This window comes from Labrus bergylta, chromosome 4 (genome assembly GCF_963930695.1).
Source record: "Labrus bergylta chromosome 4, fLabBer1.1, whole genome shotgun sequence".
Taxonomy (NCBI): domain Eukaryota; kingdom Metazoa; phylum Chordata; class Actinopteri; order Labriformes; family Labridae; genus Labrus; species Labrus bergylta.
This window is the reverse complement of record NC_089198.1, coordinates 14,539,451-14,564,974: the sequence shown is the minus strand read 5'-3', so window position 1 is coordinate 14,564,974 and position 25,524 is coordinate 14,539,451. Positions and strand designations below refer to the sequence as shown.

Genomic DNA, 25,524 nt, shown 5'->3' with positions numbered 1-25,524 from the left:
CACATCATTTCTGATCATGAGCAAAGCCAAAGAACCAAACAAAAATGTTTGAGAACCATTAAAGCCAATAAAAACTGATTACTGCAGTCCATTTAAAATTATATTTTCTGTTATGATGCTTAATAGAGATAGCAGATGATGTCCATTGAACCTATCATATTACATTTTTGTTACTTCATGTGCATGTGTGTAAAAGTGCTTAAACCTGAAATGTTTTGTCTTCTGGAAATATGCAGCTTCTTTACTACTCTACTTTCTCCTCCAATAAATCAAAAAAGGATTATACCCTCACATTTTAGCTGACAGTGAGTCAAAATGTTTTTATTTTTATTTTTTGTTTTGTCCTCATAATGTCCTCTTAATTGTAATTAAACCCATCATGTAGGCTGTCAACATCCATTCATGCAGTCACTCCATTGAGCAGAAGTTAAACCCTAATATGAGTGTTTGCACATGTGATCACCTCGTTTCTCAAACTCTAGTGAGTGGTGGAATTTTGAGTTTCTGTCCTGTCTGATTGAGTGAAGAGCTTTGAAGTACTCCCACTCACAGGAAGACACACCTTTGGTGAGGACACAAACGCTCCTCGCTTATGTTACTTCCTTAGACATACAGGAGATTCCATAAGACTGACGCCCAAATATGGGCACATCCTGTTCAGTGGTGGAAGAGACTCCAGTCTGCATACAGTAAAGAGACTTCCTGTCAGACAGGTAAAGGGGGAATAGGAGTGGATTTTACTTGAAGTAATACAAATCCTGAATACTTGTCTGATGACTGTGTGCAGCATTATATCAGCAGCTTTTTAAACAACTGGAGGAAAGTTTAAGATGCAGCAGAAGCATGCATATCCATCTTAAAGCATTCAGTTACAAATAAATCATTCATGAAGCTTAGAGTAATTCAGTAGTGTGTGTGGTGTGTGTGTGTAGGCAGGCTGGAGAAACAGTGTGACTTTGATGGATTTTCATTTCTTTAATGCCCTTGATGAGCCTATGGAGAAGACTTCTGGCATCCCAAACAAAGGCCTATGTGTGTATGTGTGTGTGTGTGTGCGTGTGTGTTTCCTTGCTGAGGTCTTGTGAGGACAAAACTAATTCGACACCTGTGGCATAGAAGTTAAATCCACAAGTGTCTCTGCGCACACATGTTGGTGTTTGAGAAGAAGCCCTTTTTTTTTTAACTCCTGGGGCCCCAAAGTTTTTGTCTTACGCTACACTACGCGCCTCTGTTCAAAAACAAGCAGAACCAGGTGTTCAAAACTTTCACAATCACTGCCTGTCCCATCGTCTAAAGTCTCTGCCTCCTTAGTTTTTGAAATCAGGTGCTGCATTCACGCTCTGTCAAATGGACTCGCGTTTAAAGAGCTCTAAAGCTTTGTTTGGCTATGATTTATAGAGTCATTTACTCTTTTCTGGTGCGCGTGGAACAAGGCCTCACATTTTATCCTGGTGTGCTTCTTATACAGTGGCTCCTTGTGCAGATTACCTCTCTGAACTGTAACAAACAGGCAATGTTCCCCCTGCACAGACTCCTTATTGGGGTAAGACAGTTATCTGATTTTGTTGCACAGCAGTCAGGCTCGGAGTCTGCAGACATAAAAAAATACTCAATTTGCAAAATATGATTATATCTCTACTTGCACACATTGCTGTATGTTAAAGTCACAGTATACTTTTTGTCTGGAAGAATCCAAGCAAATTGCAGAAAGACTCTAGCAGAGCATGTTTTTGTGTGTTAACCTCTATAAAATAGTGAGGCACTGATTGAAAAATCAGGGCTAATACCGATTCTGATGTTAGGAGCAATTTAGAAGTCTAATAATTGCAAACATAAAGAGGCCCTTTTCCTTTCTTTCCGAAAGTTAAAACCTTACACTTGGCTGAAACTGCCAATATAAAAGAGATGGGTGGACTTGGTGACCTCTGGAGCAGGGAAATGGATGGAGCATGAAAAGAGAGGAAGTAAACGGAGATGAAGGGAGGATGAGGAGGAGACAGACAGACGTAATTTCTGAAGGTTTTGAGGTGGGCTGCAGAGGAAGTGGCCTCGCTGTGACCCACAGGGTGAGCCTCTTCCTCCAGCGGACATGTCTTTGAAACTGTTAGATGAACTCAGTCACAATGGTGGGAGGGAGGAGCAGCCATTCATGTGGCTTCTGATTAATAGTAAGTCAGACCCCTTTGTGAATGTGTGTGCGTTTGCATGTGTGTGTAGTTGAGGGGTTCTGTAAGCCAATCTGGCTGTGTGTAAGTCAATGCGTCTGTCTAAGAGTCTGTCTTAGACTATGCCTTTATACAGATAGGTTGTTGGTGTATTTAAACCGAGTTTGATAATTTAAATGTTATGCCTTCTGTGTAAAAGTACATAATGTAATCAGTGGATTAATGTCCTTTAATTTAATAACTTTTGATTTGCACTCCCTCAGAAATATACCAGAAGTGTGAAACAGTTTAAAATTCTTAAAGTGCAGGGTTTTGATTTAATCTCCAATTCCCTCAGTCATCCTCTCTCTCTCTCTCTCTCTCTCTCTCTCTCTCTCTCTCTCTCTCTCTCTCTCGCTCTCTCTCTCTCTCTCTCTCTCTCTGGAAATCTACAGATGTTTTGAAAAGAAACCCAAAGGTACTTGTGACTGGTGATGTCACATTGAATGCTGCATGATACAACATCTTTAGTGACTTCACGGTTCTTTCCTCTTTTTATTGGGGGAATTTTTGGCAATCACGACATTCTGACCTCATTCTCTGAGACTAAAGAGGGAAAGTTTGCACTCAGTCTGTCCACCACTCAGGTCTGGAAATATCTGGAACATAGGTGGATGGGATGCTGTGATATTTTTCCACCGTTGTTGGTTGAGCATGGAGGATGAAGCCTCATGATTTCACTGATGTCACTGACTTTCATCAAGTGACACCATGTAATCAAAAGTTCAGATTATACTCAGAAATATCTCAAAATCTATCCGTAAAGTTAGCAAAAAATGTGTTACAGGATTTCATTCTGCAGAGATGATGTAAGATTATGGCTAGGGATGTGTGCGACTATAGCCAATTGGATGATTAAATGTTTAAAAGTTATTAGATAGTTACACTAACTTGTTAAAGTTAGTTTTTATATCTTCACACTCAATGCTGGTCAACGGATGAAGTCAAGCTACTCAGCCGCACCTAAATGTAGCCATAGACTCGCTGTAGAAGTTATTGGGCCTTCTCCTCTTGCTCTACTACCTGGATGTAAACTAGCACGGTGAACAGATATCTAACCCATATCTGGTAGGAGTTTACTTCTGTAGTTCATACAGAAACGTCAGTATTCATTTCAGTCTGTTTCATGCCCAGACAAAAACTCCTTGTAGGAGCTTTAAATCTTTGATTTTTTAATAAACCCTGCATTGATTACTTCAGGATAATGCTCAAGAATTGTTTACTATTTGTTTGATTCTGAAAAACAAAACAAAGCCTTATGCCTACAGTCCTGGATTGAGTCTTTTGTCTAACTAACTCTTGTCTTGTAGTCTTTTGTCCTGACCCCCTATTCCTTGTTCAGTAGACCTTCAACTCTATCATAAAACTCTATCATAAAAAGTAGGGATAGGATAGTGGATAGAGTCGGACATTAGGGAAAGAAGTCATTTAAGGATACCTTTCCCGATAGAACAGGACAGCTGTCATTAAAAGTAACACATGAACACCAAGATTCCTTCAAGTGTTTGTGTTGCCGTCCGTCTGCCCGCACCTCCCCACCCCCCCAAAGGGGACCTAGGGGAAACACTGAATAGTGTAAGTTGGTTGAGAAAATAGCTTTCTCACAATGACTGTTGCATTTTTACAACTATAACTTGAAGAATTAGGCATCAGCAGTATCCAGTTTCACTTTTAGGGAACAACAATTTGTTCTGTTTTTGTGTGTGTGTGTGTGTGTGTGTGGAATGATCACGTGCAGTAACTTCATGTCTGTCATTCCTGAGTCTCTGTTCCTTCTTGCTTCCAGATAATGCGGATCATTCAGTCCTGAACTAATCACAACCAGTGCTTAAGATAAAGACGATGTGTGAGACCATGTGACTTCTCCTGAAATGATCCCACACTTCCTGTAAACTGTAGCATGGCTTTGGTGTTTTCAGTTTTACTATACCAACGTCAGGGAGTGTGCAAGTGTTCCGAATAGACTGCAAGAGTATTTGAGGACATTATTCGAAATAATGTCAATACAGGCTTGTAAGCGAACCTGCTCAGAGTCGGGACAGAAAGCGATACCTACACTGCCGGAGCCGCTCATTTGCCCTCTGACCTGTGAGAACAAAGGTCAGCAGTTTGTAGAGAAATACATTTCATCCTCAGAGCGACACTTCAGAGTAAGCAGAGCTTCTCAAATATCCACTGATTTAATGAGGCGATGCCCGAACATGAATCACGTTCTGTGCAGTGGGTGGTAGGTAGCATGTGATTGCAGTTTCAGTTCAACTTTATTTTTATTGATAGAAGCTGCTGCTGCGATATCAAACTTTTAAATATTAAAATAACTAACTCAAAAACATAGTGTTTATTTTCTGCACAACCCATACTCCTGTACCAATACACCTGTACTCACATTTAGCTGTGTTTAATGTTGTAAATACAGATCCAGATTAGCATGTATGTTAACACCTTGTATTTTGGTACAGATTTTCATCACCAAGCTTTTTCCATATGAAGGAAACAAGCAAATAAATATACTTAGTATACTAATGCTAAGTTATATAAGGCGCTCATGTGACAATTTTTGCACATACAGTAGATGTGCCTAAACATGCACAGGACACATGGATATGATGTATAATATAACCCCTTTAATTAGATAAGAGAGCTCTGTCTACACAACCTATGTTTATGTTCTGTTTTGTTATTTTACCTGTGCTCATCACTTAGCCTTCGTTGGTTGTCTTCATTTGTATCAATGTCCTCTGGTGTGTGGGGCTTGAGGGAGAAAGCAAAAGCAGTGTGACTGATCACAGTTCTAGTAGCTTCCACATGGTGTCTCTCTCTCTGCTGAAAGACTTCCATGTGATTGGAGTCACACGTCAGCTGCAGTGACTCCACATTGAATCACATGACACGCCGTCATTCTTTAATGTGGCGCTATTAATCCATTGTTAGGGTTTTTCTGAAATGCAAATTGGGGTTGTTCTTAATATGCTGCTCAAAATGTTTGATAAAATCTTCTCCTCTTGACTGAAGTTCAGGGATCTTCCTCATGCAGCTTTACTAGCTTGATTTGGGATTTTTCCTGGGATTTCCTTGAAAGGATTTTCTTTTTTAATTCAATGTGGAATTTCACCACCAAGTTGAATGAAAGGTGTTTTTGTTTAACCTTTCACATTGTTTAGAAAGTTGTTTTTAAATCAGGCTACTGCATTTTTCTACCTTTAGTCCCTGTGTCCTGTTTAACAGGACTGACAGCTATGACAGCTATGATTGAATCATAGATCTGTTAATCTCACTGAGTATTGCAGTGCGAGTCTGATTATTACAAAATGTATTTATAGATTTTATTAACGGAACAAATGAACAAAGTGAGCTGTTTAGATAGACAAACATTGTGTAAGGTTTGCATTATTTTTAATTTCCTCAGTGTAACCAGCTAATAATAAAAATATTGTGAGTGTAGCTAAATACCATAAAAAACAAAGGCAAACATCAAATACACATAAGTAGACTTTGCACCTTCTAACACACACACAAACACACACCCAGTCCTTGTCCCACACATGCGCACACACCAAATCCCCATTTATGCCACCTTCTGACTAATCCCATTTCCTCTCTTCTTCAAAAACAAATGCACTTTTACGACCTTTACGTTGCTTTCTAATGAGCTGTGACGTCTGAGTCTTTATCAATTATTCCATCCGTGCACGCTGTCGTTTAAACCCACTGTGGGGGTGGTGGAGGTGGGGATAACACAACCAACAACACTACGGACCTTTGGCCTCCAATCTTCCACCTTTAGCTGCAGCAGTAGTGCACACATGTAGTCTGACCAGATCAGGGGTGGAGGCTGGAAAGACTGAATACGTCTGTTTATTGTTCCACATAGGCAGGGCCCATTTGGGGCGAGAGAGATGGAGATCCATTGTGTAGTATCTCTCTGCCCTCCCCATGAATAGCAGCTTTCAGAGGGACGAGTGACTGAGACGAAAGGCAAAAAAAAAAAAAACCCACTCACAATAGCTTTAAGTTTTATAGCGTTCCTGTCGCCGGCTGCAGATTTTTGGCATGCAGCCAAACACAACATACACACAGCTGCACAGCTAGCTCTCTCCAGCTGAACTCTCTCTCTCTCTCTCTCTCTCTCTCTCCTCTCACGCACACATACTACTCTTATCTCTTTCAGTCTCCCTCACTCGTGTTTTTCTACAGGCCTCTACATCACCGCTTCTAGCAAACTCCACTCTGCATGCACTAAGCTTTCTTTTGTGTATTTTTTTTTTTTTTTTTTTACAACAATAGCATTTGTTTTCTGAGGGGCAGAGCAGAGAGACGCAGCCTGGCAGCCTCTCTCTGCCTAGGTCGGCCGTGTCTCCTGCATGTCACCCTGTGTGCGTCTGCAGTGACGTCTGAAGGGCATTATTTGCCACAGGCCTCTGTTTGTTTTGGGCTGCTCTTCTCCTGATAATGGCCCATTAAACAGAGGAACAGAGGCTCATAGGCACCTCAGTGGAAACTGCAAAGACCTCTCTAATCTGGATGATACCCAGCTGGCATTCAGTTTGGTAATACTTAGCTACTGTAGGAGCAGTTTTAGCTTAAAGTCGCTCCACTGCTGCCAGCAACAACACAAACCTGCTGGCTATTTTTAGTGCATACTCGAGCGGCTGATGATATCCGTAAGGCGCTGGCTGACCTCTTTGTCTGGTTTTATGTTCCTCCCAGTCGTGTGGCATCCTGTGCGTAAAGACAGGAGTTATGTCTGAATTTGTTCAGCGTCAAAAAAAAAGTCTTTACATAATTGGCTCATTTCATTCCGACCTTCCTGTAGAAGGAATGCAAGGAGCTCAGTTTACAGTTACATCAATGGAAAAGGGCGACGTCTCACCTACAATCCTGTCACCTCTATGAGTCTCGTGTAGTTTCTCCTTGTCTTAATGAGAATGATGTCCCTTTGTTGTCTGCGCTGTAAAACACGTTTTGATGATACCTCATTTGTTAAAAAAAATTGTGCTGTCAAACCTGCATTAAAGGGGTGTAAATCTCTCCTTTACAAGGACATTCAATGAGATGAATTCTGTAGAGCTATGAGCCAATTCAGGACGATTCATTAAAACACAGAATGATTCGGTACAGTTCAATCTGATACAAATTGATAATTAAACTAATTATTTTTATTTTATGGACCTGAAAAAAAATAAAAACCTGTTGCCAGTGTTATTTCAAAATAACATGCACTTGTGTTTATTTACTTTCCAAGAGAAAAGAGAATATGCCTACTGTACAAATCAATATTCTTTCATTATGTATATATATGGGAGTGACATTAGCTCAGTCTGTAGGGACTTGGGTTGGGAACCGGAGGGTCGCCGGTTTAAGTCCCGGCGTTTACCAAAATACAGAAGTTGTTCTGGTAGCTGGAGAGGCCTGCAGGTATCCATTTGACCTTCACTTGCCCAAACTACTCTTATACAACATTCCCTATATCTTTTAAACCATTCATCAGCACACACATTAAGGATTGCACAACTAACAATTTGTTCTCCAGCAAGGACAGCTGACCCTGCTAGCTCAGACTGTCTCACTCAGCACTTCAGGAGACATATCTTACCACCTGGCATGCGCAGTGCTGTGTGCAGAGAGGTTAAACAAGTCAAGGGCAGAGTTACGGCTGTGTGGTTGTTGTGGTTGTTGTTGTTGTTGTTGTTTTTGAATGGTGTGAAGAAAGTGACTGTGTGCATTCATCTTCTAATGACGGTAGAAGGAATCTCTCCTGCACCATTACTGTGCAAAGCTAAATGAGGCAAATTTGGCGAGCAGATGAGAGTACAAGTATGAGTATGGTCCCCCTGCTAGAGCTTATCTCATTTCACCCTGAGAATTCTGCTTAATCCTTACATACCAGAGAGTAACTTGTCCCATCTGTTATCACTGTTATCTGTTTTTATGTTGAGCAGTCAGTCTCTGACACACATGCTAACTAACACTGCATGTTCACAGTATCCTGTTCTAATATCACTCATGTTGAAGGACACTGATTAGCCTTCTATCTCCTGGATGTGCTCAACTTATCTAACTTGACATGCAGCAATTTTTTTGTTGTGTTTTTTGAATTGGTTTCATAATGAACTGGGTCGACTTGTAATTCCTGCAGCATAACTCATCAGACATCTCGTCTGTGTTTGAAACAAGGAATCATTCAGAGTTTATTTGGACAGGAATGAGCCTCTAGTAATTGCACATGAATTTAGGATTAGAAATCCTGCAGAAATGAGTCCAGTCTAGTCTTCTGTCTAGACACTGTTTTACAATATGCCAGATTGTTTTTCATCCTGTCGAGCCACAACATTTTTACAGGATTGTGCAGGACTCCAGATTCAGAAGAACCTACTGTATGAACAGAAATCTTTTCATGTTGTATTTGTAGCACCACATGTTGAATCTAGACAACTTTCCATTAACCTTTGCACGGCCCGGCAGCTTTTCCAGGAAACGTTTGCTTACACAGGAATTATGAAAACCCCTGCAGCCAATCACAAGCCTTTGCAGATGGGCAACGAGAGTGCTGAATTTCCCAGTATTTCCCTTGCAATGCGTTTGTAGCCAGTGGTCTGGGTGGGGTCGTGTCAGCTTCGCTTATCTCAGCAGCCATACCTGCAGCTCTGGGTGGTGCTGCAGCTCCAAACCTCCACAAAGTTCCTTTAAAGAACATAGAGTAGCTTTGTGTTTCTCTCAGCTCTGTGTCCTTCACTCATGGCTGCAAATAAGCAGAACTTTGTATAGAACATGATAGAAAAATGATATATATATAAAATTTTGTATTCTATGCTTTTTGGACACAAAAGGCAGAACATTTTCTTTTCCTGTAACCTTTACTTTACCAGGAATATTCCCATTAAGATACAAAATCTATTTTTTAATGAGGGAGTCCTGACAGCAGGATACAATTCAACACAAAGAACAGACAACAGGCCAACTATGCCATAACCATACTTATGTATAAGTATGCAAATAGTGATATACAGAGCTTACTTGGTGCAATAACATGTTCAACTCTTATGTGCACTGTGTGCTTGATGGTGTTTTCTATTTAACTGTTCAGACAACATTTGTAACAACTGCCGCTGTTTCTGCTCTTCAATTATTTAATAGTGCACTGTGTGCTCTTTTTTGTCAATCCTTGCTCTTTGCTGCTGTTACACTGTTACTTTATCTGTTGTTGGATAACTAAAGGTTTATATTACCTTATGTAAATTCTTTGGACAAATGATCCTCTATCCTGGTTTTAAAATTGTCCAAGCTAATGACATGCTCTAGTTTCAGGTTAATGGAGCAATATGTTCCTATGAAATGAAAAAGACATTTTGTGGAAAGACATACATGATGTGTTTATGAGACCTGAGGTTACACCTACTGACAGTTTTAGGAGTCAGTAATGCACATGAATAAGAAAGCAGTTCATGTAGTAAGGCCTTATAGAAGGATGGAAGATTGGTACATATTTTAATAACAAAGTAAAATCTACTTTCTCATACAAGATACAATGATATGTGCAGAAACCCAAACCAGAGACAAATTGCAACATGGCATGGTACACAGAGTTCAAAACTTTCAGTGAGAATGAAGTAGCATGCTTAAAAAGAATACACCTGTAGTCACTCACTGATAAAAGCATACGTAAATTAGCTTCTTCTTGTGACAAAAGAAAAAGCATTTTGTTTGGTTTCGTTCGACATCGATATGTTGATTCAGAGACATATTTTCTTCAAAGAGAAAACCAAGGTATTTTATGTTGGGACATGTTTAACCATCTCGTTTTTCAGGGAAAACATCTGATAAACATCCTTAAATGTTTTCTTTGACATCAAGAGCACATCCTTGAGGGACACCATTTTGTAAATTTAAAGTAAACTTGAACTCTTTGACTCGCACCGGCCATAGTTGTTAATGTTGAATACTTTACACATTGTCTTTATTAAACTTAATATTAACAAGGGCATCAAATTAAACTATTTTTACAAATCATTTATTGAAGTATATTTAAAAAAAACAGAAAATAAGTTTTAGTCTTTAAATTCTGACAACTGTGGAAAAAGAGTCAGAATTGATGTCTTCAGGTGTCTTACATAACCAAACATCCAAACCCCACAGATATTAAGTAACAGTGATGTAACAAAGAGAAGCAGAAAACCTTCAGACTGGAGAAACTGCAACAAGCAGATATTCAAAATCTTGCTATATTTAACAACTAAAATGTGTGATTACCAATTGCTTATCAGATATGTTTATGTTCATTGACTTATTTAACTGATGACCTACAAAGCACAACTGACCATCAGCAAACAGATTGAATATCTCTTTATGATTATGGTTAACGACTGGCTCTGTTTTTACCAGGTCAAATTCAGACCAAGCAATTACATCATTTGGGCCATACATCCTATGTTTGTTTACATTTCCAGTGAAAGACTTGTTTGACAAAAAAAAAGGAACCGGGGGGAGATTATTCTTAAGCCAATATTACGCATGCATGTATCAGCGAAGAGATAAAAGCAGATAATAAACTGAAAAACATAAGCAGTATACGATGAATAGTGACAGAAAACCGATGCAAACAGATGTTCCTGTGTTTAAATACATTGACTAGACATTCACAGGAGAGATGGAGAGAAATAAGGGATTTTAAAGGATTCCAAATTGATCCTGGATTGTCCCTCTTCCTACTAGACAGTTATGTAATATGTGTCGACATTATTTATGAAATATATTGCAAGATTTGTCTGTTTAAAGAACATGGAGGTCATAGTAGACACAAATATACAACAACTGGATAATACAAGATTCATGTTGGCCTTGTTACTTAGCGTTATCATTCTTTTTGTGTATCATGAAGAAGAATTAACATTAACAAGGATAACCACTCCAGCTTCATTAATATAAGTATTATGACTGAGCAACTTAATCTATTAGCTCTAGGCTAAAGAAGAGGTAATAGTACTAAAGCAATGTTTTCTTGGACATTTATTCATCTTATTTTAACACAAATATTTACATTAGGGCCTGTGCACACTAACTGTGTTTTTTTGCTCTTACTGTCCTTATAGCACTTACAGCTCTTCTCTTGATAGTGACTGTCAAAAATGTTGTTATATTTGATAGATCAGTATACCTTATATTTGCCTTTACATTTGAGTCGACACAGGCTCTTACCCCCGTGTTGCATTTTGAAAACAGCGCTGTGAAAGTGCAACAGAAGTTGGGTCTTTTCTTTTGCTTCTTGCTGAAACAAATGTACAAGCTTGGTCAAAATCTTTACATCACAAAAACAATATTTATTTTAGCTCCATTTTAAATCTCACTTTTTTATGCAAATTAAATCCTAGAGAGGTTTCAGGGAATAATGTGCAAATACAGATGTTGTTTGCATGTCACAATAAGACACTCAAGGCTTTGTTAGATTTTGAGTTGTGCAGGGCACACTCGCTCTAGGCAAAGTTGTCCCGTACCTAAGACTATTGTAACTTTCAATAACTTAATCATGTATATACTGAAATATTTTCCTCTATCCAATCTATACACACTGCGTATGTAAACACTGTAAAAACTCTACCTCATATATATTAACTATCTGTTACGTAACTATATATTTATTATTATTATTTTTTTTTGCACTACTCACCACTGCAGTATTGTCTTATTTAGCCTTGTATATATTAGTGTTTTTGTACATTGAGATCACAGTTACTGAAGACAAATTCCGTGTGTGTAAGCATACATGGCCAATAAAGCTGATTCTATTCTATTCTATTCTGTACCGAGCTTAAGCACATGCTCGTGCATGTACTGTACAGTTGTGAAACACTCCTCTTCCACGCGTGCCAGGCCAGGGCCAGGAGGTGTACCGTGCTTGAGCACAGATGGGAGCACTCACACTAGTCAAACTAAGTGGACTTTAGGGGTGAAGCGTGCATGGGAATGGTACAGATTGCCTAGCGTGAGTGCGCCCTAAGTGTCCTCCATTCTCTATGGTTTCTATTTCCCCTGGTAAACAAAGACATTGTGTTATTTTCAGTGTCAACGGAAACAAGGTTGGCCTCCATCCTTAAAACAGCTTTCTCTTTTCTGGTGGGAAAGTGGTGATGTCACTGTGGTGGTTCTGAAGTGGGAGCTCTCCCCGTCTCCTCCCTGCCTAACCCTTTTTGTTCTCACACACCAACACTCGCAGTCTCTCCCACTGCCTCATAAACACAATCCAGCTTCACTCAGCAACAGAAGAGATGATTACTCAGTATTATTAAGGTTGATAAGCACGGTAACCAAGTGAGAACAGGTCCATGTTTATAGTTACACAGGAGGAGAGAGCAGCAGGGCCTCTGCTGTGGTCTGTTGAGTGTGAACTTCAGTACAAGGTCATGTTGAAGGTGCAGCAGGAGACGGTTTTTCATTCAGCTGGGAAAGTGCTGACAGCCAGCAGAAAGAGTGAGAAGGCTACTTTTAGCTTTGCCTGCAGACTGGGAACTCCTGCGTGCAGAGAGAGAGAGAGAGAGAGAGAGAGAGAGAGAGAGAGAGAGAGAGAGCAAGTGTGTGTGAGTACCACCAATATACTGGCTTGTGGCCAGGCTCCGAGTCTTTGAACTCTCTTTTGTTCAAAGCGACAGACATCCGTCTAGACTGTAAATATTGTATTTCCACAATTCGCTGCTCTTCACTTCTCAGCTGGTTATATATAAAATCAGACTGACGCCAGGCAGAAGGTATACAAGGAACTAGAAGCATGATCTTCACGAGATCTGCTGGTTTTATAACGTCTGCTTTAATTGTATTTTAGCAGATGAAAAAGAAAAAGCAGTACTGTGCACGATCATTTTTAACCCTCAGTAAATGAATAGCTGTCCTGTTGGTGGTTGAGGACTGCAACCCTGGTGCTTTGAGCCAAATGCTAACATCAGCATGCTAACATTCCACAATGTCTAAGCTTGCTTGCTGGTGTTAATAGTTTTATGGTTGTATTCACCATCTAATGGCGTTTGCTTAATAGAGGGTTTTCAGTTTTGCAGGTTTAAAAAATCAGGAATAAATCTGATCCAACTTTCTATTACTTACTTACTTTACATTGACTATAATCATTAGTTGCAGCCCAACCTACCCAAGTTGCTCTGACACTTACTAAAGATATCTTAAGGTGCCTACATCTGCTCCTCTACCCCTTACAATAATCCTTACTGCACTTCTCTGGTAGGAACAGATCTATCTCTATAAATAGATATCTATGTAATAAACAGACGTTACTTTTAGCCTTCATGCAGAAACTTGAAGCAAGGGACAAGTTTGTCTGTGTCTGAAGTGTTCTGTGATTAAGTCCACTTGTATTGACCACTCAAGTTTGAGCAGACTTTTTATATGCACAGGAAACTGTCGATGTGATGAGCTAAAAGTGTTTTCTGTAGAGCCTTTTGTTTCCGTTAGTATTTGTTAACGATAATAACCTTGCTAACTGATATCTCAGCTCGCTCCTGATGCTGACTAAAATGTGAAACAATCAATGAAAAGTTCAAATGTGTTTTTTTGATACTATTATAACTAATTGTAATAGAGCCAATGATTCACCCACAGGCTTTGCAGAGACATTGAAGTTTATCTGCAGAAGCATCATTTAAACCGTAGTCTGCATAAATCAGTGCCCCCACCTCTCATCACCTCAAGTAGAGTCTTAAGTGCAGCCAGCAATACTGACGCCCCAACGCAGTTTATTTCAAGCCGCGTTTCTTTATTACTAAAAGCTCCTTCAAAGTAAAAGCCTCAGATACTCAGTGAGGGGACCACACATACTGTACGTCTGACAGGCGACTCCTCTTTCAGCTCTAATGGAGGTCGTTTGTGTTCGTCAGCAGCATTTTAAAGAGTTTTCTTTGGGCATGAGCTGCAGTGTAGAAGCAGTGTAACACACACACACACACACACACACACACACACACACACACACACACACACACACACACACACACACACACACACACACACACACACACAGTTTTTCATCTCTGAGTGTTAATGGCACCGACTCAATGGCTCCCTGTTCTTGGCACTTTGAACGCTGTGTTAATGAATCACATGTGGGCGACTGGATGTGTGTGTGTGTGTGTGTGTGTGTGTGTGTGTGTGTAAGTAAGAGAGTAGAGCAGGGGTGGTCCTGCCTGATGTGTGTGCATGTGGAAGTCTGTGTGTTTTGTGATAGGGTGGGCTGTGAAGGGGGTGGTCTCTTTCTGATCTTTTGGAGGTAACTTTTGCAGGGCGTCCTATATGTTCATAGGAGCCCTGCATGGTGCGTGATGCCACACACTGATGCCCTCCCATAGAGTTTCAGTCAGAGGCTGGCATCACATCACACAGCTGCACAGTCTGACTCAGATAGCCTGCAGGAATCAAACCTGGGATTTAAGTGCCTTTTCTTTCCTTTTCACTTTATGCATCAATTTGAAATCTCAGCTTAACCAGCATGTAGGGAAGAATTTCTTTTTCAGATTTCATGTAAACGACAGCCGAGGTTTCTTTTTTTTACCCTGCAGGTCATAATCCCTAAGGTGACACATGGCCTTATCAAAAATGACTGTCAGCCTTTGCAGCTTTTTTTTTGTACTGTTTAAAGGTTATTAGTGAAGAAGCTCACTAAAAAGAACCAAAACTTTACATTTGAAAGACAAAAACTTGAAGCAAGCCAACCTCTGTCCAAAAGTCATACACTTCATGTCCTTCATACATATATGACTCTAAAAACAAATTCCAGGATCCATTTTACTTAAATTATTTTTCATTTGTCTTGATAACAGATTAAGTCAGAGATGCTCTTTAAATGATTATATCCTATGTTAAACTACTTATCAGGAATTTATAATTAAAAAGGATAAAATGAGATTAGCCAATTAACCAATACCTTTTAGACACCAACAACCATGCTAACAGATTAGTTTACATGTCATAATGACACTCAAGCTCAGGCTCCCAATTCTAACAGGTTCTGGGATTTGTTTACAGTCTCTCAGCTGTCAAAGATCATTTTAGCAGGGCAGAGTAATGATCTATCCAGTTTCTCCAGACTCACGGTCATACCAGCTGCTCACAGTTAAGGTTTCAGCAGAACTCTACGTTTTGATATACTTAATATTCCTTGCGAGGAAATTCATTTTTTTTCCACTCTTGAAATGATGAGATGAGATGTCAGAGTGAAGGCGTTTCACAGTGAAGGGCGCCCTAAGCAGTTGGGTGGTATAGGGGCTTTGCTTAAAGGCACCTCTGCAGTGCTCAGGAAGTGAACTGGTACCCTGTAAGATTGGTCTGTTCTGGGATTTGATCTAGTCATCCTCCAGTTTCAAGCAGAGTCCCTACAGACTGAGTGAATGCCCCACAAAATATGATACCTGTCTGGGAATAGAAGCGGCGGTGGTGAGAGTGCTGCACTGACCATAGACCACAAGAGACCGTTTACATCCTTAAATATGAAAAATCTTGGTTATTAAACAACATAGTTTTGCTAACGTCCACTGTTTGGAATTCTAAGGGGTTGTATTTTCCCTGCAGCCCTGTCATGCAATGTCTGTTTGCATTTCTCCTGCTATCACCTTTTGCATGTTGTATTAATCAGCAGCTTCTGTAACGTGTTTGCATATTACACAATTTATAAACCATGCAAATCTGGTTTGCTTACAAGCAACAGGAGGTGAATTTGTTTTATATAGCTGGTTGCAGTAAATTCTCTGCCATAAAAGATTTGTTTTACTGTTTCCCAGTCAGCCATTAGAGTCATTGAGGACATGATTGTCAGTAAAGTGGTAACTTTAAGAGAAACATTGAAAATATATCTTTAAAGTACCTGTAGACTTTGACAGCAGATTCTACGTTGTTGTTTTTTTTTACAAAGAAAGGAATTTTCAGATGTATTTTTTTAAAGGACCAAAATATAATAAATATAATATAATATAGGATATCTTCAATTATCTTCAACTAAACCTGCAATGCCATACAGATGGAGTCATTTGAGTGTTTTCTAACATTAAACATGTTTGCAGGGGAACAAACTTGGCGCTCAGCCTTCATGACTTCTGTCTAAAGACCTCCTCAGATCTATAGGAATAAATGCCATCACTCGTCATGTATGGATAAAGGGATTTTGCACTCTTCACCTGTGCTGCCTCGCCTTTCTGACTAACCTGAGAATGTTTCTTCAGTAAGATAGTTCACTTTGCATTGTGCTGTGCGCTCCCCTTTTATGTCTCACTTTCATGTTATCTTTACCATCAGCCCTTTGAAATGTCTCTGGCTGTTTCCTGTGGAGTGATTACTTGTCTTTAGCTTGAAACGAAACTCTTTAATCAGGCACTGGAGTCTGAAAACGGAGATTTTCCTTCCTTTCCCACTTTTTTTTTTTCTCTCTTTGTGTCTGAAACAAATTAGTACAGTCCGATTTAGCAGCAGCATCAGAGACTTTCTGGAGGGACTTCTTCCTGCAGGGTCAATGAGGTGCAGACAGGGTTTTACAAAACAAGACAAATATGTTGAGCTCTGCTAAAAAAGTTAGTGCATGTTACTCTTATATGTTGTATATATTAACAAAACAGCCATTATCAGCCATGCAGTGACATTGTGCTCAGGGTGGGAAGCTCAAATGTTATTTTAAAGTTTTGCTGCATTTTATAATGTTTTATCATTTTTAGTGTTTTCTACAATCACTTCTTGATTGATGAGCATTCAAAAAAAGACAATTTACAGTGAAAAACCCAGAGTGAAATCTGGTTATAGTTCAAGTTAAAACAACACATTTGATGACATTAAGCTAGTGTTAGCCAACAGCTTACGTTAGCATTTAAGCGCTTCTTAGCTTGCATGATGTGAGTTGTGAAGTAAATTTTCTCCGCTCCAACATAATGTTAGCTAGGATTTATTTGTAACTCTTGTAACATGTTATATAACCAAATGTCCATTTTTGCAACAATCCAGGTCCTAGCTAACAGTGATATTGTCTATTATTTAAACACTTCCTAGCTTACATTAGGTTAGCTGTAAAGACACTCACACACACTTACATAATGCTAGCTAAGAATCCGCCTTGGAGGACTACCAAATGTATATATTAGCATTCAGACACTTCCTTGCTAACACTTGTATAATCCATTAACTGGCTGAATGGTAACGTTAGCTGATTAGCTCAGATTTTTAACGTTCGTTGTCTTTCCAGTAGGTGACCCGTCAAGAAGCTGTGAAATGATCATGATTTGACAGATTGACAAATACTTATTTTTATATGAAACCTGGAACACAGCAGTTTGACATTAAAACAACATCTAAGCTTCACATTCTGAACATGACTTCAGCTGCTGTGTGAGTTGGTCTATTTCCCTTTCCTGTATTTTCTTTTTAGTACTGAGTATGAGTGACTTCCCAGCACTGTACACTCATGACGTAAATTTGGAGTGTATTCACACCAAAATGTTGAAGTTAAATGACATAATGCAAATAACAAAATGCAAACAATGTAAGCTATATAAATATGTAACCTGAGGAAGCTTTTCTCATGAATTTCACAATAAAACTTCTGAGAAACTGACTGTGGAGCTTCCTATTGCTTACTGAGAAATTGGCAGAAAAGGGAAATACTTTTGTGTGAGAAAAACAGGCAATAAAAGGAAGTATGAGTTTAGGGGGGGCGGAGGACAGTTGAGCTGGAGCTGTGCAAGGACTGTATGTAGGACGTGTCCAGGCTTGTTTCTACGCAGGCTGAAAATGATTAACAGGAAGAATGATCACAAATTACTCACGCACATCAGCCCCTCAGTCACATGTCACACAGATTTCACAGAGAAATCTTTACATTTCTGCAGCTTTTTGTTTAAATATAGCTATCCTGCAGTGTCAGATATTCAGCCATTGTTGTAGTTAAGCACTAATCAGCCGAGCTCACCATGTCCACACTGAAACTATGTGCTTTTATTGTGTCATGTCTGGCAGCGGGGGCTCTGTACCGCCTGAAGGTTTGCAAAATTTTACAACCAAAGGAAAAAAAGATGAAACTCAAAGTATTCCGGAGTTTTTCACTATACCTTGCACTAAACACTAATAAAAAAAGCTTTGTTTGTGTAAGGGTGTGCCTCGGCTCTGTGTTTACTTATGATAAAAAGAATAGGTGATGATGTCATGTTTGGGAACAACTCTCGAGAGGAACAGGAAGTATGGAAGTGGAGTCATTCATCCTTAGAAAACAACACCTGTATGTTTACACTCACCTGCAGTACCTTTAAACATTAACAGACTGACATTTACTGCAACACTCACTTATTCGCTTTGCTGACTTATGATAAAAAAAGTTGTTGTTTTTGATCCCAATTGTCATACACATTATCTTGTAGGGAAAACATATTTGCATCATACTTAATTGTGTACTTAATTTGTGTGTTAAGCCTCATTACTGTATATCTTTGCTCAACATGCAAAACCAGCTGCACACCAAACCTTCCATTCTCCTCAGTGTTTTTTAAGCATTTTTTTGTTGTTGTTTATTGCAGTGTTTCATTGCCCAGGATGTCCTCGAAGGCTCATAGCTCCAATAACATCGCCCATGCCCAGCGAACGGTGCAGCAGCTGAGAATAGAGGCAAGCATCGAGAGGATAAAGGTACAGTTCAAAAACTTCACATATACTCCTTTTTCTAAACTAAATCCCACCTTTATTATTTGTGTTTGAATTTATTATTTGACCAAGACAAAAGTTACTGAAACTCCAGAGAAAGATGGAACCACATTTCAGGTTGAGAAACACGTTTGATAACTCATTACCATCAGAAAACGGCTAACTTTAGCATTCAGCGACGCCCTAGTTCACATTTACCCAGCTCAAAATGTTTTAACTAAATATAGATTTAAAAATGTTTTACCTATATGGTGTAAAATATCACTGCAAAATCTTTGTTTGAAGAGCCCTACATGAGGTATGCTTGCTTCATCCAACTATTAAGGCAACTTTTCCCGCGATAAAAAGAATGGCCTGTGGAGGTTAAAAACATATTCCTCCAATATTTAATATTTTTGTAGGCTCTGCTTTTGCTTTCTTTTCTATTCTTTCACAATAATTTCAGATGTATTGTTGCTATGTTTCAAACATAAATCCGGTTTCTTGTTTTTTTTTTTTTTTTCTTTTCTTAAATCGTTGACTTAATTTGAACAACGTTACGCACAAAAATAAATTCAACAATTGCAAACAATGAATATAAAGAGTGGCTTATCAAAGTTACAAACTTACAATTTCCATCTTAATTGTTTAAGTTAGAATATTTTAGGACTTGTGTGACTGATATTATTTTAAATTCCTTTCCAACCAGTTCAGTAAGTGCCAAGAGGTCTCCAAAACATGTCTGTGAAAATGCACTCTGATCCTGTATTTGATCATGCCTCTTCAAAGCCCTGTATTAAAGACCCTGCTCAGAACAGGCTGTTTCTGTGTCTGTAGCTTTAAATGCAAATGAACTGTGTCTGACCACGCCCATGACCACGGAACGGAATGTGGCTTGGGTTTTCTCGCTCCATGCCCTATTGTTAACGGTGAGAAGGCAGACTCAGAGGGCAGAACAAACACCTGGCTTTGGGAGTGACACCCATCTGGGGGAGGGGTTACTGCCCTTTGTGATGTCATGAAGAGAAAATCTCTAAACAGCAAGTTTGAGCACACATTTTCTGGAAAGTGGAGCAGGCAAAAGATGGAGAGGATGGATTTTTCTCATAATTTGGGGGTTTGTAGACGGACTAGGGACAAATATTGGTGTTTGAAAACCATGATGAAGCTTTAAGTACCCATAGAAGTAGTAGCCCATACATTTAAGTGTATTTGTTTGTTCTCTTTTGTTTCTGCAGGTATCGAAGGCCTCTGCAGACCTCATGAACTACTGCAGTGAACATGCCAGAAACGACCCTCTACTTATGGGCATCCCCACCTCAGACAATCCCTTCAAGGACAAAAAACCCTGCACTATATTGTAGTGGATGCCACTTAGCCTTATGGGTTTTTTTTTTTTGCTTATTAATGTTGCTGTTTTCTTTTTGTTGGGATGAAAGTGAGAGGTGGACTGTGATCATATCATTACCATGTGTTCACCTGTTCAATGCAATTCAAAACTGTTTTCTTGAAAACAGCAATTCATAATGAGATAAGAAAGCCTATTAGCCTGTACTGTTCTTTTTTTTCAGCATCATTTTCAGCTCTGACCACTAACAAGGCTGCAGGATTTGTGTTGGCATCAGGTACTCTGTGTTGCTTCAATAATAATCACCAGCATATATTTAGTTGGGATATGCTACGTGGTGGAATAGTCCTTGGTAATGTAAACAGTCTCCTCTACACCAGGCGGTTACTGTTATTGTCTGTAAACTGGATTCATGCAGCCAAAGTTCCTCCTCTGTACCTTTAAAGTTTTAAGATGGTAAACACAGCGCTTAAAATAAGGCTTCATTCTGCATTCTGACAAGTATTTAACAAACTTTTTTTTCGAAGTTAAGATCATTGGATGATGGAGTCTTATCACAGAGTCTTGTGCAGTGTTGTCACTAAATCTTGTGTTAAATTCAGTCAAAGTATTCTGTTACCCAAGTCCACAGCAATCCACTTGCACATTTGACACATTGTTTTCCTGTGGGGTACTTGCAAGTATGATTACCATAAAATAGTGTTTTCTGTCAGCTGATTTAAATGAAGCAGCATAAAGAGACACAAAAGACCTGAGATCTAAACACCATTAATACAAAATAATCTCCGCTCTGATTCAAGCCTCCTGAAGATATGACCTCAGTGCTTTGATTTTTAAGCAGTGCTTGCAAAATACAAAGATGAACACGCTTATATCACAAAAATACAGAAAAAAATGTTCTTTCTTTTTTGTGTCAGCTAATTGTGTGTGTAGTGCAACACTGTGTAATAATGAAGAACCTAGGACCAATTCAAACCAGTGCTACTGCATTTCAAAACATCATAATATGGGTCTGATTGAGACTTTTAAAAAAAAACATTCCCTCTGAAAACACTCTGTGGTATGATATTTGTAGGACAAAGATGGCACGGCAACAAGTGTTACAACACTGTGAGTAACGCCTACATGCTAATTACAAGTGTCTTAATTGAATCAATGTGCACAACATGTGTTGTCTTAAAGTGTTATTGCTGCAAATGGCAGCGTGCATTAGTGATTAAAAACACACACAAGACTTTTCATTTTAACTATAACATTTGTGTGGGTGGGGGTCTTTGATCTTCAGTCTAATGAGTCCTTCATGTTGTGATTCTCTGGGTGAACATACCTGCTATTGTGTAATCTAACAACAAAAATCATATTCGATAGCAAACATGACATTTTCCTACACTCTAAAGCCTTACTTCTGTCTGCCTTGTGTCCAGAAGAACACTCTTAATGGGAGACTTGTCTTTAAGAAAAACAGTTTCTATTGAATGTTTTTATCTGTGGGGTGAAGGTGATCTGTGATTTAATCGTGCCATCTGTGTTTGTCCTTGCGTCACTAGTAGAACCTGTTGAATTGTGTTTCACTTACAGTACCTGGTGCTCTGCTTTTTGGTATTGTTGCCTTCTCCAAAGGGTACCTTCAGGTCTTCAAATCAGCAAGATCTTGTGCTATTATCCAATCGTATTTTTGATTGTCTTGTTCTTACTTGCAATAAATCGTTCCTGTTTGCCTCTTATTAGAAAGAGTTCAGACTACCACTGCCATGTTCTCTGTCTGTTCTGTAACTCTGTAACTGCCTTATTGCACCGTTGATGGATTAATTTAACTGTCAGAATCTGCATTTTGATAAATGTCTTTATTAATATACCAACCTTTGTATGAAGACTTATACGATTAATTAAGTGAAGCATTCCTACAGTGCAATACTGTACTAATATCTCAATAAAGATGTGTTGTCCTGCACACTTGACACATTCGAGATCAGTACTGTCTTTCCTGATTTTCCTCTGTTATTGTGCAGACAGAAGCTGCCCACAGTGTATCTGTGTCCATTTCCTCTCATTAGCGGTGTATTTATAACTCAGTGGGGATGGGAGAGACCTCGGGCCTCTCATCATGTCTGTCAGAAACCAGAGAGCACAACAGAGCTAAAGATAGACAGAGCCAAACCCTGATTTCCGCTCTTGAAGATAGAGAAACTATTTTGGGAAAAGGTCTGCTCTGCCTGAGAGTCTGTTGTCTTTCTCCCCCGGTGGCTGCTCGGGTCTCTCCGACCTTGTTTCTCACCAGCTGGTGGTTAAACAGATTTTAAAAGTTTCCCCTGCATACAATGGAAACATCAGGCCAGAATAAAACTCATCGACACTTATTGTAGAGACTATACAAATACCACTTTGGCTATGACAGCTCTCCGCTTCAAACTGGCAGATGATGAGAACATAATCACCTATTATTTATTGTTCTTTTCTACTGTTTCCTTTTTATTGTGCAAAAAAAATTAATGATCGGCAAAACATACAGAACAGAGTGTTGGAGCATGAAGGTCAGACACGGAGTTATCAGACATAATTAAAGAAGAAATCAAACATCAGAAATAAAGGAAACAAATAATAAAATGAAAAATGATCATGAAAAAAATGTACATATAATAAAGGCAATAAAAAAATCCCCTCCTCTTCCACATGAGATCAAATATCCCTGCAGGTAAAGCCAGGTGCATCTGTGTTGAGTGCAATGAAGAATAACTAATAGTTAAACAAGCTCACAGCTGTAACACTGTAAATGCACAGATTTATTCAAGTCTGCCTGGATATTCTCTGTAAGCATGACTGCCCCTGAAGGCCCAAAGCTCGCCCCCCATCAAAGTAATACCTCCCCAGTAATCCCAGTTTGTCATTGTGCAGCAATGTAGGGGGGGGGGGGGGGGGTGTACAGCCGGCTCACTGACCATGTGCCCCTCTGTGAAAATCTGTCCTGGCAGTTACAGTGTCAGTGTGCAGGAATGTGCTGATGAGGGGGAGAGGAAGAGGAGGGAGGGAGGATGAGGGTGGTGAGTGTGGAGTGAACTGCAGTGCACCTCTGTTCCTCTGGTAGGCCCAGCTGATTATAAAAATACAGCATTGAAGAATTTTTAGCCATTTTTAAACTCTAAATTTAAATATGCCTCCTACATATTCCCATTGCTGGAATAATAGTATTGACACAGAACCTGTGGTTTTCAGTTAAAAGTGCATTTGGTCATACATTATATTGAAGTGCAATATATTTCCTATTCCCTCTTCTTTATAGTCATACTGCACTTATGTACAACATCTCGTTTCAATGCAAAAGTTAGAAAATAATACTTTGATTTCCATTTTAAAGTTCAAACATATGATCAACTTATGAAACATATTGTGTTGTATTAGAAAAGGTCCTTCACAATGTTGTCTAATGCTTTTTATATTTCAAGTTGGACATACCAGGGTTGGATTTGTGCATAGGACCACGACATGTGTTGTTCATTACATAGGTATGCTGCAGAATGGGAAGAAGTTTGACTCTTGGTCCAATGGTACTGTGGTATCATCATATTCGATGTAAGTCAAAATCAACTGCACCCTTGAATCTTGAATCCTGCACCAATCTATTCAGCTTTGAAAATAAATAAATCTGGAAACTGAATTTTTTATTATGTCTTTAATATTTCTTACTAGGGATTTGGGCTGTTGTGGCTGATTGGTGGAGTCAGTTGTCTCTCTACTGTAAGGTTTGATTTTTCCTAAAATATTTTTTTAAATTTTGAAATACTTAATTAATTAATTAATTAATTAATACTTAATTATTAATCCCTGAGGGAAATTCGGGTTTACACTCTGTTATTTAGAGACATGCTTCTCACTCACATGGGCCTGAATCACACACATGCACAAACAGGACCTGTGGACATGGATTAGTGGAGAGATGTCAGAGGGGGGCTGCTACACAAAGCTACGCAGGGAGTGCACCAGAGCGGTGGGGGTTTCGGTGCCTTGCTCTACTGCACCTCTGCAGTGCTTGGAAGGTGCCCTGTCACCTCTCCAGCCACCAGAACAACTTCTGTATTTTGGTCCGCACCCTCCGGTTCCCAACCCATGTCCTTAGACTCAGCTACTGCCGCCCCTCAAACCTCGTTTTGGGGTTTGATCTCCAGCTCCCTCAGTTATTTGTCTAAGTCAAGACACTGAACTTCAAGTTGTTCCTGCTGCTTTGCCAGCAGCGTGTCAATGTGTATGAATGCAGCAGTACTACTCCGTATATGGGGCACTTTATATAGCAGCCTCTGCTTTTAGTGTGTGAATGTGGTGTGAATGTGGTGAATGTGACATTTAGTGTCAAAGCCCTTTGAGTGGTCTGAAGACTAGAAAAGTCCTATACAAGTCCAAGTCCATTCACCATTTACCAAGTGTTATCAATACACTGCAAAATGATTCACAAAGTGAGCTTGGAATATAGAGAAGATCAACTTTTGGATCAACATTGTCGAGGAAGGGCCAGAATGCATAATGAACATATTTCCTTTAACATGCACATTGTAGTACTTGAACTGTTCTTTTTGAGTCAAGGATATTGTGGCCAAATGGTAAAATCAGTTGTTTTTTTTTGCAGTTACCCAACAAACATAAAATGATATTCCATGCTAAGATAGAATGTTTATTATATGTAATATTGTCAAGCTCTGTTACAATCAGTGATGCTAATTCAAGGTTTGCTGTTTGATGCAGCTTAGAAAGAGAGCGATGTGTTCTTGTTGATTAAGAAACTCCTTTTTGCATTCTCTTTTAGTTCATGGTGGATTTCCCTTCATTCTGCAATACTGTTATCTTAACCTGAAGTTTACCTTTCCCCTGCACTGAGTGTAGTGCATTGAATTCCCTTCTCATAATCTTTTGCACAGTGAGGGAGAATAATACATTTCTATAGGCAGACTGTGGTTATACAATATGTTGCACAGGTTGCCTTATACATAACAATTCAAAGTGCACAATGACTTATCTGACCCCCAAGGTTCTGCTCTTATTTTAGTCACATATAGATAATTCTGCCCCTGAACTTTGACACACAAAACACACAGCCAGCAGGCGCTACAGTGTGTTTAAACTTCATCCCTTTTTAGGACCGGCTTCACCGGAAGGTCCTAATGTCATTCTGACACTTACATCAGCTCTCCACTGCTCCAGTCTGAATATAACCTTTTCCCTCTGATCACAACAATACCACATTACATCAGATAACGTCACGCCTTGCAGTCACACGCCTCACAACCTTTCACACAGTGCCGACTGAAAGCCCAGAGAGCAAGGAGCTCTTTCTAGGGCAGGAGAGCA

The 25,524-nt window shown here is 39.4% G+C and overlaps 1 protein-coding gene across 3 annotated transcripts in view; it reads left to right on the top strand.

Annotated features, from left to right (window-relative positions):
* The window catches only part of gng12a (guanine nucleotide binding protein (G protein), gamma 12a), a 28,689-nt gene extending 6,534 nt beyond the window's left edge, over positions 1–22,155 (top strand). For all 3 annotated transcript variants that reach the window (XM_020650398.3, XM_020650390.3, XM_065953808.1), the window contains exons 2-3: positions 18,740–18,848; positions 20,081–22,155. In XM_020650398.3, the coding sequence (XP_020506054.1) occupies positions 18,756–18,848; positions 20,081–20,206 (219 nt within the window). In that variant the 5' untranslated portion in view covers positions 18,740–18,755 and the 3' untranslated portion in view covers positions 20,207–22,155. The remainder of the gene's footprint in view (positions 1–18,739; positions 18,849–20,080) is intronic.
* Positions 22,156–25,524: the final 3,369 nt, after the last annotated feature.